Source organism: Rhipicephalus sanguineus, chromosome 2, assembly GCF_013339695.2.
Source record: "Rhipicephalus sanguineus isolate Rsan-2018 chromosome 2, BIME_Rsan_1.4, whole genome shotgun sequence".
NCBI classification, from domain to species: domain Eukaryota; kingdom Metazoa; phylum Arthropoda; class Arachnida; order Ixodida; family Ixodidae; genus Rhipicephalus; species Rhipicephalus sanguineus.
This window is the reverse complement of record NC_051177.1, coordinates 139,543,112-139,560,851: the sequence shown is the minus strand read 5'-3', so window position 1 is coordinate 139,560,851 and position 17,740 is coordinate 139,543,112. Positions and strand designations below refer to the sequence as shown.

At 45.2% G+C, this 17,740-nt stretch overlaps 1 protein-coding gene across 1 annotated transcript in view; it reads left to right on the top strand.

Annotated features, from left to right (window-relative positions):
• Positions 1-15,662, top strand: part of LOC119383714 (mRNA-capping enzyme) — a 74,548-nt gene extending 58,886 nt beyond the window's left edge. Inside the window, exons 16-19 of the mRNA XM_037651989.2 lie at positions 4,343-4,443; positions 6,181-6,247; positions 8,308-8,431; positions 12,819-15,662. Of these exons, the coding sequence (XP_037507917.1) occupies positions 4,343-4,443; positions 6,181-6,247; positions 8,308-8,431; positions 12,819-12,946 (420 nt within the window). The 3' untranslated portion in view covers positions 12,947-15,662. The remainder of the gene's footprint in view (positions 1-4,342; positions 4,444-6,180; positions 6,248-8,307; positions 8,432-12,818) is intronic.
• The last annotated feature ends 2,078 nt before the right edge of the window (positions 15,663-17,740 follow it).

Genomic DNA, 17,740 nt, shown 5'->3' with positions numbered 1-17,740 from the left:
GGCGGCAAGGCTCCGCGGCCGCTTGCCGGCAGTGCGTTCCGCGTGCAACGTACGATCGCGTCCTCATCAAGCGCGCTTTAAAGCAAGTTTCCTGTCGGGAAAAGCGTCGTCGTTATCACACTTGCTACAGATATCGCGTTTGCTACCTCGTCCGCAAATTGAAAAGTTTTGCGGCTTCATGACGCGGGCTTTCGCCTTTTCTGCCAGTGCGCGGACTTAAACCTTGGCGGGCTTTTGTCGCCGTTGATCTCCCGGCCGCGAACACAAACTTCGTATCACGCGCGCTGTTTTTGGGTTAGTGCTTGAGTGCGATCTTTTCGACCTCCGATCTTCTTGTCTTGGACAAACTTCCCGCGACTACATGCTGAACCGCAGGCTAGGCCTAATCAGCGTTGGTTGCTTTTCGGTAGCGGTCGCGGGCGATAAAAGTTGCGGTTTGGTGCGGAATCAACGAAACTTTTTGCGATGGCTGCACTTGAAGGGAAGGGAATCATATCGTTAATGAAAGCGAGGGCATGGTTGGCACATGCAGCTCTCGAATGGTGGTTACGGATTCGATTGCAATGTCTTGGACATCGCGTGCGCGCCCGTGAAATCGAACGATCGGTACCGCTCAGCACGTGAAATTTCGGTCGCGATTCGACATGGTTTCGGTGTAATGCGCATATTTCGAGGTAGTCGGCGAATTTCCGCGATGGCACTTTGTTTTGTTTGCTTTTTTCCCCGTGTTCATTTCGTTGGCAATGCGGGTCTTTGGCGCTTAATTTTTGAACATTCGGAGATTTAAGTGGTTGTAAGCGCCCCAAATCGCATATGTCGAATGTCGGACACGCGAGGCTACATGCTCAACACGTTTTGCGCAAGTACAGACTTTGAAAAAGGTTGTTTTGGTTATAGTGCGGTACCGCTTATAGTGCGGATATTCGCGACTCCGGCGACTTACGTTATAAGCGGTCTATACTGTAGAATGTTCGACAAAATGCTACGTGCATGTGATGTTGCTGCATGCCCGAATGGTGCACGCCGCCGCGTAGTAAAGACGGGCAACGTTGGGCACGGCAACAGTGACGTCAGAAAGACTGCTTTCAGGCGGTTGATTTGTAGGGGTGTGCGAATAGTGAAATTTCATCTCGAATCGAATAGTGCCGAATAGTGGCCGAAAATATTGAATCGAATATCGAATAGTATCGAAGCGTGCACCGCCACTTACGGCAAGACAAAAAGAAAAAAATCAATGAAGCTACGTCGTGGTGACAGCTTTGTTGCACACTTGTTCGAGAGTCTTTTTTTTTCTTCTTTTTCCTGCTTTTATGGGCGTGCAACCGTGTTGATAGAAGAGCCGCCATTCTAATCAGCAGCACCACTTTTAAGCTCCTAATGGGTAACAGAGGGTGGTACGGTAGATAGCTCTTTTTTTGTTCTTATGGCCGTGCAATACGGCTCATCTGACAACGGTCACGTTATTGTGCTCCATCGCCATGGGCGCTCTGGGCCCGAAAATCTTTGGGCGCCTGTTCACAGCAGCGTTTTGATTGCGCGCATAAACGATGGGAGTTTCTGATAGAACGGAATATCTGAACGAGTGGTCAGTGTGGCAGTGGCGACTGCACAGTGTGAACAAATTTTCGCGTCTGAAACGAATCATCAAGGGTCTCGCGGGCCACAGTCTGAACGTTTTACGGCCCTTGCGGCATATGCGACTGAGCTATGCAAGAATTCCGGAAGCGAAGTTGAGAATGGCTTGCCACTTTTCTCGTCATTTTTTTTTTTTACGTGCTGAAATAACATAATCTCCTTTAAAGTAAACATGCGCTCGTTTTTGAACCAGAAAATTGGCGAAGGTTTTAACGAAAGGCCTATTGTAAAAACGTTAGCATTGGTTTTAGCCACCCCACCTTCACCAAGGTGCACCATTGGCCTTTGTCGCGTTTTAGATATTCGTCCTGTCGAATTATTCGAAAGCTTGAATACTAGCTATTCGAAACTCGAATATTCGCACAACCCTAGTGATTTCATGTGCGCTAACGCAATGCGGACCGTTAAAACGTGATTTTATTTCAAAATAAGCACTTCCTTGGCACAAAGGTAGCACTACGAGGTTTCTTGACCGCTATTTCAACAATCAACGTCGACTTAATATTTGCCTTTAGTGTCCTTTAAGTTTTGATACTTTTCTGATGCCTCTTCAAAATTGACCTACTGAACCAGTCAATTCAGTAGCCGCCGACCACACTTGAGTTGCAGAACAAGCCAAGCCACGTTACGAGCTCAAAAAAACTGCATTTTCATTATTTGTCACCCAAGTTTGGTTCTGCGCGTCCAGCGTTTGTTAATGGTCTCGGTTCAGCTTCAGCCACTTTCACGTGGCCCAAACAGTACTCCTCAGTGTCTGCTGGTAGAAACATCGAGGAAAGTTGCGTACTGCGTAGCCGAAGTTACACTTCAAGGTGTTGACAAATGTCGGCTGCATTACTGGACAGTCACTTTCGGAGATACAACTTTGTATAGAAAGTCATATCTGATCGACAAGTTCGATACACTGCATGCAGTGGGTGCAAACGTTTCAAAAGGCACCCTTGAATCTATCCTATACTGTGGGCACACAACAATGATCAGTAACACTGAAGATTTTGCTTTAAGAATTTTGACCATTCTTACCACGAAAATCTCATGTTCAGTTATTGCTCACTGTGTGACGTATTTCTCGGGAATTTACAATAGCATGAATTTTCTCAACCCCAGTGGAATCATGACTCAGCACAATTCTTATCCCCCTCTGCCCTGCTAATGCGAACAAAATCAGTATACAACCTGTAGGCAAATTGCTAGAGGCCCATGTATCATGTCAGTGTGGATTAAAAAACCCCAGATGGCCCACAATGGCATACTCCATAATCATATCATGGTTTTGGCTGGTAAAACCCCAGATATTATTATTATTATTATTATTATTATTATTATTATTATTATTATTATTATTATTATTTATTAACAATTTCTCGCCACTTTAATTTTCCATCTTCCCCAAACTTCTGCCTTCTTCATCTATTGTTCTTCCCAGTGCTTTCTGTCAGGAACATTCTTAAAATGGCTCGATCGGTCCTTCCAAAATATGCTGGACACGAAGCTGTTAAATGTCTATAACTGCGTTCCTGCCATGCATAGAGTTTTTACAATAATACCTAGAGGGGAATCTGGCATTAGCGTCTAGGTGGGCTCCTTGAGCGGTGCTTCAGCCACCATGGGAATGATGGGAAGTACAGGGTTCGGATTTGCTTCGGATCGATTAGGATCTTGAGATTCGCGACACTTGTTTGCTGAGTGTAAAACAAAGCGATATGAAGTTATTTCCAATTAAAACTTGCTTCATTCTTTTGTACCTAAAGCTTATTGCAAAAAATTTGTGTGATCGTGAGATGGAAGTGAAACCTGGGCAAATTCAACCACCAGGGTATGCATTGCTCTGCAATTGCATTCCAGATTTGGCATCACAATATAATGAGTTATTTTCTTTACAACACTTCAAACAAACGCGCTTGTCTTTCCCCCAAAAGTACGCATTATCTATTTATGGAAATAACAGTACTTTATTGAGTGAAAAACACTTAACGTATCATCTGCTGCGATGCCAGATATGTCTGTCCAAGTGGCCTGCCCCCAACGCATTTCTCGTATTGTTGTGAGGTCGAGTCAGAGGAGCGTGACGGTGCATCTGCTTAGCTTCGCCGTCATTTTGCAGTCGATTTGAGAGAGTTTTGACAAGTAGCGCTTACCACAAAACGTGAACTCGATGCAATTTCCTGCACTGGCATGGGACGCTACATCTATGCACAGCGGTGAGTGCACAATGCTTTGCTAAAGCTGTCAAATACAACCTGTAAAGCTGCAACATGGCAGCAAACCAAGAAACCTAGCGGTCTTCAGCCTCTTTGAACAACAAAGGCACTGCTTGAGTGCTTTGCAATGCACCCCACTGCCCACGCCTCGCAAAGAACGAAACTGAAACTGTAGAAAAAGACAGTTCGCTAGCTAACGGAATCCAATCCGAAGCCTGTACTTCCCATCATTCCAATGGTGGTTGAACGATCGCAGCGCCAGTTTCCTCTCTAGGTTATTGTATGAAACTCTATGCTGCCATGTGTTCCTGCATAGTCTTTGGTCCATATACCTGATTAAACTCACTGAAGGGTAAAAATTCTTGATCCACTGTGCAACTGTGCACTTTTTACGATTTTGAAACTACGGAAAGTGTGGGGGAAATAATTCACTCGCCCTCTGAAATATCATTCTTGTGTTTTTTGATGTGATTCGAATAAAACATGGAGGCTGTTCTACCTTGCAGCCTTACATCTGCGGCCGTGCCAAAGATGTGCTCAAGTGGAAGCCCCCACATCTCAACACCATTGACTTTCGGCTAAAGGTTACCAAAGAAACTGGCCAAGGGTGAGTAAGCCACTCCATTCAATGGGAGGGAGGCTAGCATACAGACGCGAGGTGCATTTTGGCAATGAAGGTGCAATTGGCGTTGCACCACGGTTTCGTTTTTGCACCGTCACAGTGCAGTTCGTGTTCATTGGAGGTGCACTGTAAACTGTTATTGGTTGCTGTTATTGGTTGTGTAATGAAGAAAATGTGTGATGTCTTTGTATGCCTTGGTCAAAAGTGGTCAAAGTATCTGGTGGGAACATGAAAGCTGAGCCAGAAAGAAAAGAAAATAAAACAGCAGGCCTGTGCAGGGTACACAACTCAATAACAGAGTAATCTAGTGCAGTTGCCTCGTAGGACATCGTCGTGATTAGTTTGAGTACGGACGCTTGCTGAAAATACTCATTGTGGAAAGTGGCAGCTTGATGCGTACGTTTGTCAAAATGCAGACGTGCCTTGTGATCTGTAAGATATATTGCGTGCACTACTTATATGGTCATACACAAAGGCACCATGTAAACAACATACTAATTGCATGACCACGGCAGAGTGGTGGCAGAATGTGCACTGCTATTGAGGCTAGAAAAGTGCCGATGCATGCCAGGCCATAAGGAAATGTGCGGCTGGCTGCTGTTGACAAATTGCGAATTAGCCCTTTGTAAGGTGCGGGCTGCTTTGTGCCACCTGCCCATTACGCATTTCACTTGGCATGACACCTTGTGATGTGTGCAGTGCAATGTGTGCAACTACATAGCTGCAGGAGTTACTTGCGACAGAAGATCAAATGGTTAAGGTGGCGGTGATGTATTGTGGCTGAGCTCTAACAGGTGCACAAATGCAAAGTGCCCACATGTTACGTCATCCACCTGGCATGACACCTAATGCAGCACGTTATATAACTGCAATGTAACACGTGAAATTACGTAGCTGAGCATGGGAATTCCAGTGTGATAGGACACCGTTGATAATGATGATTGTAATAATAATAATAATAATGATCCACTCAAAGTAGAAAGTTCTAAAAGTGTTATATTGTGAGTGCCTAAACTGCATGTAAACCGGGTGCGCACCCAATTTTTTGGCAGGAGAAATGAGGAATATCCCCGATTGTGGCCATAATAAGAAAGACCAAACCAGAGAGCTTTATCTTCACAGAATGATACTTTATTCGCTTAATGTCCGTGATCATCACTTTAAGGCAGCACTTTATGGCTGTGAAGAATTAACAAAACACGTCATACTCCCTGTGGTCGATGGCACGTTTGATGTTCTACCTTTGTGAAACTATTCGATCCTCACTGATGTGTGTGCGCGTATTACTTGTTCCCTCTTTCCTCCGTGCTCTCTCTATTCTTTTTTTCTCCCTTCCCCCTCCCCCCGTGTAGGGCAGCAGACCGGGTACAACCTGGTTAACCTCCCTGCCTTTCCTTCGCTTTTATCTCTCTCTCTCTCCTCAACAGTTGCAAACGGGATGGTAGCCCACACCAGACTAACCACTTTGCTAGTCTATTCTGGGACATATGTAATTTTCGGGAACGCCGAGAACATGTGACATGACTAGTTGCTACCAGCTGAACATGTAAATTATATTGCAGTACCGCAGTACACTCATAGCCATTGTTGCATTGCCTCTTGCGTGTGAAATGGAGTATTGGCCGCATGCACCTTTGTTTCTACTCCTCGGTATATTGCCATGGTGTTTTGTACTTACCTCTCTGTCTCGCTTTTTCTTTTTTTTTTTTTCCCCTACAACAGTCTCCTGCCTAAGCTAATTGGATACCTCTATGTGGGGGGCAGTGACCGTCCATTCGGACAGATAAAGGTATGCCTTTTGCCCTGGTTTGTTTGCAAAATGCATGGTACTCCGAGTGATAGCCATCTGGCATTCATTCTAAATAGACAGGGCGTGCAAACACGGACACAAGAAAGAAGTCAGGACACCACAAACGTCGTTTGTGGTGTCCTGACTTCTTTCTTGTGTCCGTGTTTGCACGCCCTGTCTTTTTAGAATGAATACTTACCAACTAGCTCAGCTCTCTGCTATTCTAAGCCATCTAGCATTGCCTGTATTTTTAAAGGATCACCAAGAAAAACAGATAATTCGGATTGTATTAGTAAGTTATGCTTCTATGGTAAAAAAAAAGTAAGAAAAGGAATTGGCAAAGCTTGCACTAAGTCGCGCAATCCTTGAAACAGCGAAACCGGACAATTCTGAAGACTAATCCAGTTGCTTCTGGGTTGTTTCTAGGCCTTAGCTAGGTGATGCAGGTTGTTTTGTATGAGAGAATACTAGGGAACGGGAAAGACAACGGTGGTTAGGTGATGCAGGTTGTTTCTAGGTTGCTTCTAGGTCGTTGCTAGGCTTTAGCTAGGTGATGCTAGGTTGTTTCAACGTTGATTCTCATCGCAGAGAGGTTCGAGTTAAACCACAGACAGTCACAGACACGACACGGGCACGTTGTCGTTGGCGTAGGCCTTCCATCGCTTCGGGGTCTTCTTGCAGCCACTGTTGCCTTTCCCGTTCCCTAGTATTCTCTCGTACGTACTCGGGGTCTTTGGCTCGCCGCCATTGCTTCGCAGCCATTTGTTGGTCTAACTGTTGCCTTCTTCCTTTTTTGTGGACCAGTGGCGAGTAGTGGGATTTACCCAATTTCTGATGATATTTTGATAGTTTTGATGATAGGCTGATAGTTTTTTGTGATAGGCTGCACAGTGGCACATACCCGATAGGCCACACAGATTACGGCTAGACTAAACAGCTTCGCTGTTAAAAGAAAAGAAAAGCTAAGATAATAAATATGCTAAAGTGCAAGACGGGCACTAGCATTGCATCAGCTTGTTGTGGCATCATGCATATTGATGACACCTGCTTGGGCCTTTTGAATTTTTTTTTATTGGTTCAAGTGAAACCAAACCGAAGTTTCACTTGTATGGCAAAAGCTGTCATACATTCGACTTGTTGCATTTGAGCAGTCTAGAGTGATTTGGTGGTAGGGTTAGTTGGCTGGTCAAAATCAAGGGCTTATGGGATAACCTTCTAGCTGACGCATAGTTTTTCATTTCACAGCCAGGTGCCAGCAAGACTGAACTGTCTGGCTCTTCAGTATGTCTGGAGTGTCTCTTTCATAGCCAGAAGTCTTGAAGCCATTCATTTTGCAGTGCTTGGAGAATCGAGAGATGCACTCACCTTTTAGCTGAAAGCGCAACCCCAATCTGGATGCTGTTGGTCACTTCTCACTTGCGGTTGCCCTGAAAGCAAACATTTTGGCTCTAGCATGCTTGATCTGGCTCATGTGCTGGGAGGCATCATTACAGCACGAGTCGGAACGAAATGCGCCACTATTTTTTGCATCAGCTGTATGTTGCTCGGACAGTCGAGGCATTGGCTCGACGATGAAATTGTGAGTATTGGCAACAGCCCGAATGCTAGCATCTTCATTTGCAGTTGCCACACCTGCTCCATAGAGCTTACCGATCAGTCCTAAAAAGAATTGTGTGACAAGGTCCTAAAATTTTGTCTATTGTTTCACGTTTCTTCTATGGTGTAGAACAAATGAAAATTGGTAGCAGCGTTGGGGGAAGACCAAATGCAGCCTATCAAGCAGGTCGGAAAAGTCGGGCATTGTAGGGAGGTGCGTTCGAGTTGACTGCAACATCGTTATACTAATCCTCGACTGTGTTGTAAAGAACTCTGTTGTAAAGAACGTAAAAATTATCAAAGTGAGGTATTGGGATACTTGGTTTTGCGTGGTTAAAATACTGCGCTACAGTTATTGGAACAAAAGAAGTTAGGGAGGACACACGTTACGAAGTTTTTGTCCCAGGAACTGTAGCGCAGTATTTTAATCATCCTGTAAACAGCTGTGTTCTTCTGCATTGCAGATCAACAAGCAGTTGAGGAACATGGACAACAAAATCATCGAGTGCAGGATTGAAGGAAGTAACTGGGTCATGCTGCGGGAGCGAACAGACAAGTCCTTTCCCAACAGTTACACCACGGCTGAGGGTGTGTACTTCTCTTTCGTCGGGTTGGAGACACGTTGGGGTTGCACGAATACTTGAAAGTTAGAATATCAAGTCAGATAATGTCGTACAGCGGAACTCCGATTATACGACTTTCAGGGGACCACGCAAGATCATCGTATAATTCGGGCATCGTATAATAAAAAAACTAAGAACATAGGCAGTAATGGTCATTGCTGCCCCACAAAAGTTGGTACATACTGCCTGAGATAGTCCATGGCACGGACCTGCACTGCTCCAAGGAACGTAGATTAAATTATTCGAAAAAATGACAACCAAGCATTTTATTGGAGGTGTGAACAATTGTTTATTCTCACCTTTTAAAAAAAATTTTTCATTTCTTTTCTGTGAGTTTGCCCAGCCGCTATGCATCCTCTCGAGAGCTGCGACATCTGGCAGCAAGTCGCCAATCTCTCCACGTGCGCAAGCAAACCGCCGAATGTTGTCGACGTAACACAGCATGTCCGTGTAAGTCGGAACGGATGCACTAGCCTCTGCAACGTCGTCCATGTCATCCTCGTCGGAAGTTTCCGTCACATGAGGTTGGGCCGGTGTAAAATTGAGTCATGCAATCGAAGTTTTCAATACATTATTTCGATGGGGGTTTTACTGGGACCAAGCCAATTCGTTGTAAAATGCGCGTCATCACATGACCAGGGGACGTATTGTCGAAGTTCTACCGTACTCAATTCAGTCTTGAAATCGAACGGATGCTGTTGTTAAGTGAAAATATATTTTAAATGCAACCATGCATGCTTGCTTGGAAGAAGGTGTCTAGCATAATGAGTTGCTCTGCAAAGTAGCTGCATGCACATTGATGCCTGAATTGGACTGCATTGAGATAGTTGATGACCGCGTTAAAAGAAAAGAAGGTTTTCTAATGCAAAAGACAGTTAGGTAACAAAATGTTGCCACTGCTGTTGAAGCAGTGGTCACGTGAGCCAGCATCTGGCCTCCTTTTGGTAGCACGTATCACAATTTGTTTTGTCAGTTTTATTGTTGCCTGGGTTTGCTTTTTTTATTTCTTTTTTTCGTCCTTCCTGCTGTTTTCATAATCTCTACTAATATGGTGTGCCAACAGGCCCAGAAATGCAGGCTATCTAGTGCATTGACTGTTTGCTTTGTTGAAATGTTTTGAGCTGCCACTAGGGACTACAGTCGAACCCCACTACAACGAACGCTGCTTCAACGAGGTATTTCTTATTCCCCATCAGCTTGCCATAGAAGTCAATGTGCCAAGGTTCTCGCCACAACGAAGCATTTTTCGGGCTTGTTTTCGCTTCGGCTAAACTTTCACACAGAGGAGCTTGGCTTGAAAATTTGTTTTATGATAAACTAAGCATATCGCCAACTGTGTAACTTCCCGTACATTCATGACTCTTTGTTTCACCGAATATATACACCCATTGCACCACCTGTAAACACACCCACAGGAGAGTGCCATTGTTTGGGGGTGATGACGATGCGGCTGGCCGCCTTGTGACGAGGAGCAGGCCCGCTTTTTCAAACCAGAGCCACAGCCAGTCTGTATCCATTCTAGATCATGCGATTGCGGTGTTCACCAAAGCAGCCGAAGTGCCTGTAACAAGTGCCAAAACCTCTCATTTGTGCCTGTGCGCTCACGTGACATCATTCGCAATTTCATTGGCGCTCGCTCGCAAGGACAACATCGCGATGCAGCTGCTGACCAAGTGCGAATGTCGAACCATGGCGCTGATGTCCATAGGAAGGCGGCAAATGAAACTAAAAGACTTTTTTTTTTCGAAAATAAATGGTGTTTGTGAAGTGTGCAGTCAAATGTGACATTGTTGGGCAGATTTCGTCACTATGAAATTTCTACTTGAACGAAATTTTAAAACGAAATTGTTTTGTGCCGGGGTCCACCAAGTACATCCGTCACGGATATGACGTTGATAAAATGGACACCAACGGGTGAGAAAGAAAAAAACCAAGAAAAAGATACCCCGTTGGGAATCGAACCCACGACGTTGCGGCCGCGAAGGCAAGCGCCCGACGCCCTACTGACTAAGCTAACTTTGGAGATGCTAGACATGGCGCGAACACGCCTTATATTTTTCACACATTCTCTTTCGCGGCGGGCGGAGCTTAGGCGGTGCCGCCATCTGTGAGATGTGAAAAGAAGTAATGCTTCACGATCTACACTTACTAGCGCTTACTTCGAGATTGCATGCGATATCAGAGGTCATGGTTAAAGCATCTCGATACCAGAGAGGTAGACTGGCCGCGCTGGCGTCGCTGATGCACCCTTGACGCAGTTACGTTCTTTGCCTTTGGCTTCGTGTTAGCGTGCGTCGGCTCATCGGAGTAGTGCAGCTTCCAAGTGCACCAACGGGATTTTTCCGCCGCCGACTGCTTCAATTGCGAGAGCACTGACTAACAAAACTGCTGCAATATAAGTTGCAGAAAGGACGTGATTTCGACGGGAGAATGTCGTGCCTTGGTGGAGTGAGAGCAGTGCCTGCGAGACAGAGGCCAGCGGGACGCACGCGTTTGCGGCTCAGGCTACGAACCTCTACCTCCCGTGTTGCTGAAGCGCAGTTTGTGTTGTGTATGCATGAGCACAGGCGTTGGCTACCCATTACTAGAAAGTGCACACCGTGCCCTTAATTGACGACGCTTTGAAGAAGTGCATACCGGGTAACAGTGTTGATTATAAGCTTGTTGATATCATCCTTACGCGGGATTCACGATTCGCTGTGTCCAAATATATGTTCACACCGTCAGATACCACAAAGGTTTAATCATGATCACGGGCGTTAGTCGTCGCGATAGAGACATGCTGTCAACATGGGTGCATCCACGTCAAACGGTGCTATAGCTGCCAAACACGAATAGACATTGTACAAGCTCTCATATATCACTGCACAATAAGCACTGCTTCTGTGAAGACACGTTTCATTTTTGTGTTGAACCGATTCCTATGACGGAGGGATCAGCCATGTTTTTTCACGTGTCCTGTCAGTTCCGTTGTAGCGAGGGTCAACTGTTAATGGCTCAGTAAGGTGGAACACTGGGCGAGTCGATATGGCTTCATAATGGCTACATCCGTGACAGAAATGATGTCAATGATGTTTTGCTGGACCCCGGCATAAAACACTTTTGTGTTCAAAAGCTTCAGCGGAGCTGTACACATTTAGCACATGTTTTGCCACGTCAGTCATGTCTAGGCTCTGTATAGGTGTGATCGTGTGTGGCAAGTATGTGTAGGCTGTGTATTGCAGAAATGCCCAAGGAGCAGCACCCTTATTGTGAACACTGACAAGTGCAGAGGTGGGAGAGCACCTGTCAGCTCAGCTGGTCGCTCACCTTCACTGAGCGGAATGGCTCCAACGTTTGTTTTTTTTTCAAAGTACCTTACAGGCCCCATGGGCCTGTAAGGTACTTTGAAATAAATAAATAAATATGCATCGCTGCTACTTGCACACTTCTTTTGTGTACACCCACAGTGATCACTCAGCAGATGTGGTGTTCTGCTGCTCTGCACGAGGGTGTGGGTTCGATTTCCGGCAACGGCTGCAGCATTTCGATGGGCATGAATGAAAAGATGGGCGTGCCGCCGTGTGCCTGTGCATGCTCACAATCACACTGAAAGTGATCCACGCGTTTGAAGAAAAAAAAAACAAAAGAAAAGAAAATGCTCTAGGTCACGATGCGCGCTGAGGAATGGTGGTAAATTCTTGCCCCCTTTTCATCACCCCTCTGCTTAGCTTTCAGCGCGCTCGTTGGCACGAAAGGAGAAAGAAAGTGCTTAAAGCGTGCGACAAATCCCTGTAACTCCGCTCGTACTTGACGGATTCTAGAAATTTTTGCGGTTGTTGATTCGTGAGGCAGTGAACTCCTTTAATGAAGCCATTCAATGATTACTCGAAAAGTGTTGCAGCGCTACTTTAATGTAATTTCTTATAACACATACACCTCCCTGCATCAATGTGTTGGCCTGTCCACAGAACTCTGTTTCCAGGTGGCTTAGCGTGCCAGAGTTAACTGCATTGTGTAGCAGTAGACTGGGGAAAAAAGGTACACACATTGTTTCGAGTGCTATAATGTTGGGGGTGCTTTCTCAAGCTGCTGTTCTGGCAGAAAGAGAAGAAATGTAGACTCTTATTGTGCTCTTCAACATTTGACACTGTTGGATATGATGGAAACCTGAGGCACAGCACAACAATCTTCTAACAGTGCTCAAGTGTAAGGACACATTCTGAGAACACATGACACTTGGGGCAGAAGGAACGACCCAGCATTCTTTTATTGTTGTTGTTCATAGTTCTATAGTGCCAATTTTCAGTGTGGGGACAAATGCTCATTTTCCGTGGCAGCAGTGACAGTGGCCGTGCCGTTTCGGTCTGCAGGTGTGATGGAGAGCATAAAGAATCCCGTTGACAAGGACTATCTCCTCAACTTCATCCACCAGTTCGGGTTTCGCAGGAAGCCGTCAGACAGCGACCTGATGCCACCTCCACACCCGCTCGCTCCCTAGCAGACACCCGAGCATTGGGCTGACAGAGCCAACATGCATCACCGCTTCGTGGCTTGCGAAACTGCAACCGTGCTCTGACTCCACTTCCATCGGAGTCGAGCACCGAGGGCGGCCTCTTCCGAGGATCATGGAACTCGGGCAATCGCCTCTTGCGTGAAAGACATGTTTTTTTGGCCCACGAGCCTTGTGGTCTCGTTCACGCATCCACTTAGGCACAGGACACAAGGGGTGGTGTATAGAGTCACCGCAGCTGTGGCGCTGTTCTCTCTTTCAGCGTGTGTAAATAGAGACGGGCATTGAAGGAGCATCGTTGACTGCATCACCGTGGCAAAGGAAAACACTGCGGCCAGGAAGTGTGTTCGGAATGGGCAAGCGTGTGACGATGCATGTGGCACACCTGATGTGCCTGTGAGACGCGTGTGCATGTGTTGACTGTGGACACTGTGTGCTACCTCGTGGTGCTTTCTACAGAGCGGAAGTGCTTCGTCTCCTGTAGAGCTGGTTTGCCTACGAGTACTTCTCTTTTCTTTCTTTCACCCTTGTGCACTCTTCAGTTTCACGTGCTCTGTTTGTCTGGTTTTTCAGGCTCCTGCGTTGAAGAGATAGGCTGACTGCAGGCACCCACTGTTCTTGCTTTGGGGGAGGGGGGGGGGTGAAGAAGAAGCTTGTTTGTTGGCCACCTATGCATGCACAAGTTGTTGCTTTTTTTTTGCTTTCTTCTTCTTTTGAAGAACATTGTTTGACCTGTGCACCAGTTTATGTAAACTTGCAGCAGATTTCTCAGAAGCACATTTTGCTTATAGTGCGAGTTGTGTCTGCAAACCACCCCATCAAAGTGAGAAAGAAAAAGGATATGATGGAGGCAAGATTTGATCGCCAGCATGTTGTTAAATGGAAAGAGTTTATTGTAAGACGATGTGCACCAAGTGCGGATGGAAGAACTGCAGATAAAAGGTAGCAGCTTGACAAGCTTTCAACCCCTTTTGGAACAGCAAATTAAAACTGGTGCACTTTTGTACATTAGCATTATTTAGCTGTGGCATTTAGAGCTACAATAGGTAGCCACAGCTGCAGAAGCTGACTAAAACGCGGCTAGGATCACCCAAATTGAAGAAGGGAGGGAAATAAGTGTCTGATGTGCATCTGTTTGTTTAGTTTTTACAGCCGTGAAATTGCTTCACTATCAAATAGTTAACTCTCTGTTTTTATAGCTTTGTTATGTCTTGCATTGCAGACATCTATGCATAGTTGGGCTCAAAAGCCATTTGTTCTTTGCTGAGCGTATTTAGCATTGGATGCGGCAGTAGTTAATAGCAGGTGTGTTAACTACTTTTGCTGCTGAAACTGTAGCGGCAGTCGACTTGTGAAAGGAATGCCCTGCATGCTGGTTTATGTAGCAGCCATTCGGTCCCTGACATCTGACCTGCTGGTTGTGTCACACGTGCGACTGTTAGGAGCAACCGTGGCTGACATCATGGAATTCGTTGATTGTCTGTCGAGCACCAAGCCTTGCCCTAGCTTGTTTTGGAATTGCTCACTTCAACTGGCTCATAATTGAAACAGTGCATGCATGTCTTGTGGACAGTCTTGTAATCTGGAGGGTGTCAAATTTTGTTCGCCCGGTTGTCACACCTAGTGGCATCGTACACGACATTTCAATTTCAATTTATTTCCCATCTTACAAATGCAAATGGAGGGGTTGTAGGTAAAAGCTGCTTAAAGGCAGCTTGACGAGCCTACAAACCTAAAGTACAGCAAGTCATTTCCCCAAGTCATTCGGTTTTAGAAGCGTATCGTGGAAACAACCAGTGCAATAAAATGAAGAAACAAGAAGATGATTGGATGAGATTGGCATATGACAGAGTGGACGGTCTAGATGATAATGCCATGAAGGCAACTTGTAGGGCTTGCAGCATCTGTGCTTCCTCTTTGTAACCTCACTTTATTGCATAGTTTTTCATAGTGAACACATTATGAATATGTCCATTCAGTATTTCATTTTAAAGGTTGTTTTTTGTGTAGGAATTTTCATCACAGTAAGAATTACAAACTGTGGGGTATTGTTAAGGTGTGCCGGAGATTTCAGAAATTCTTTGACTTGTGTTCATTATGGCCAGTGTAGATGTGTTCACATAGGCAGGAAGGTTTGCATTGCTTCTAATAGCTTCGTAAGAATCTTGGGGCACCAGCACAAGAACTAGGCTGTTAGTGGTAGCTTGACATTGGTCACATTTTCGACTTTTGTCGAGTTGCTGGTAAAGAGAAGTCTCGTGTGCATACTTGCCCTCGTAAATATTAGTGTCAGCTTCTAAGTTGCAGAGGGCGGCGTTTTTGGCACACTTGCTTGCTTTGAAATCCGTTGTTAGCACGGCAGTTTTAATTATTAAGGCTGGCCTCGTACACACTGATATTCTCTTGTAATTGGTGGATACCGGCCTCTTTCTCACTTTGTGTCAGGCTGTTCTCTGTTGTTGCATATATTTTTCTTTTACCTCATTTTTCATCCTCTAGCCCATGGGTATGTGTGTGTGTACGCTTCACGGAAGGAATGTTGCACGTATTTTCGGTGTAAGTGTACAAAGCAAGAGCCTGTTTAGCAGTGTTTTGTTGTGCCCTTGTTTGTTGATTTTTTAAAAAATTCTTCTAGAAGTGCTGCGCGAGTGAGGTGATGATGTTTCTCGTCATCGTAATAAATGAATGCTTGGTAACAAATGTAGCTTTCAGTGGTTGTTTGTGCTTAAACATGACACATGCTTAGTTCTATGTTGTGTTAACCGTCAATGCTATGCACTGCACACGAGGGTACACGTTTATTGAGGGTTGATTTCTTGCTCTCGCTGGACACCTCTGGCACTTTCCCATCCAATGCATTTGCCATATTGGTATGCAGGTATTGAGAAGCTTTTGGAAATCAGACATCCTGCTATTTGATTGTGTTCTTATATTGAACTGCCACAGCTCTAAAATTTTTTTATAGAGAATGATAGAGATTAAAAATCAGATTTTAAATTGTATGTAAACTTTCAGTTTGATCTTAGCATAAGACAGAAAAGTAGGCTTGTGCGGATACTCGAGCACTTCGAATATTCGAATGAATATTACAGTATCCGAATTTGCTTCCATTAGAATTTAAATTCTATTCGAAATGAACGAATAGGTGTATATTAGTCCGCATGCAACCCCCCTGTAAAGGTGGTTTCACTGCAGCGCAGGAGTGCTATGCCGTGAAAACACCTTTTCAGGGAAAATCCGCACTTCTGCAAAGCCCCACTTCAAGGTTAAATGAACATATTACCTTCGCATCGATTCGTCATTTTTTAAGTTTAACACGTTCACTGCGTCGTGGGTCACCGGTGGGTCACGGCCTGTGCTTCTCTTATGCGGCCGCGATGTTACGAGTATGCATCTGCTTGCGGATGCGATAACTTCATCCCACTTCAATGCAGAGGTACAATTCTTGTTTCAAGAGGTTATAAATGGCCAGAAGAATACTTTTCTGGTGTTAGATGGCGTGACCCGCCGGTGACCCACAACCAGGCTCGCCAGACATAGGGGAGGGGGAGCCCTAGGGGCTCGGCCTCCCCCCCCCCCCCCGAAATTTTGGTGAAGTAGGGGTTCTTACCAAAAATAAACTACGCAGATAGGTGTTTTTCTCAAATAGTCAAGATTTTTAGCAAGTGCCCCCCCCCCCCCCCCCCCCAAAAAAGAATTCCTGGCTACGGGCCTGCCCACGACGCACTCAATGCTGCGTGTGGTGTGACCCACCGGTGACCCACGCTCAAGAACTCTCCGTCATGTGCTGCCGTCTAAGGAGGCTTGAGAATGAAACCAGTGCATATATTTTTATTACAATCGACGTGGGACGGCGATGTTGTTTTTAAGGGGCATAGTGACGGCCTATTTCTCTATTGTATTGCTCGCCACCATTTTGCCATGGTTTTTCAAGTATGTTTCAGCCAAATAAGTATGCATGCGTTCTTCCTGCTGTTCCCAAACATTTTAGAGCCACCCGTAGATCATCATGTCTTTTACGGACACAAAAGAAAGCACAACACAGAGGAACCAAACGTGTGTTTGCGTTTTCTGGTGCCAGACACTTTATGTTTCAGCTTAGCCTTACACGAAAAAGGCAAAACATAGCTCTGTGTCTTTCAAATACGCGCGCCAAACGTCAGCCGCCAAGGTAGCAGCGCCATCTCTTTGGAGCGAGTGATACAGGCGCAGGCGCGTGACCCACCGGTGAGTCACGGCACACCTGGAAGATATGCCGAGTGGGCCACAGGTGGGTCACTCCGCATCTAAAACGAGACCTCAAGAAAGCGTGCCGCAGCGAATGTGTTAAAAGCTTGTTATACTGGCTCATATGCTCTAAGTATCGTAAATTTTAAAACGTAACATATTCTACAGGTTACTACTACTTGCATTCTACTGAAAGTCAAATCCTGCTACTATTCAAAGTTGCTTCCATTTTCTTTGAACCAAAAAGAATGACATTTGCGCATGCCTTGTTTCAATTTTAAAAAATATTGTGCAGGTTAGTTGGGTCATGACAAACATGCTCACTTTTCTTTACAATGTGTGATATATACTATTTGAATACGATTCGAAATTATTCGACCAAATAACTATTCGCTTCGAATTCACTTTTAATCTAAAATTTACTATTCATAGAAGCCTACAGAAAAGACGTGCACAGTCCAGTATTTGAAGTTTTAGTTTGTCGCTGTATTTAAACAGTAAGCAGATAGTGGTAATGGCACTGGAAGAATCTTGACTATGGAATCTTTGATGCAT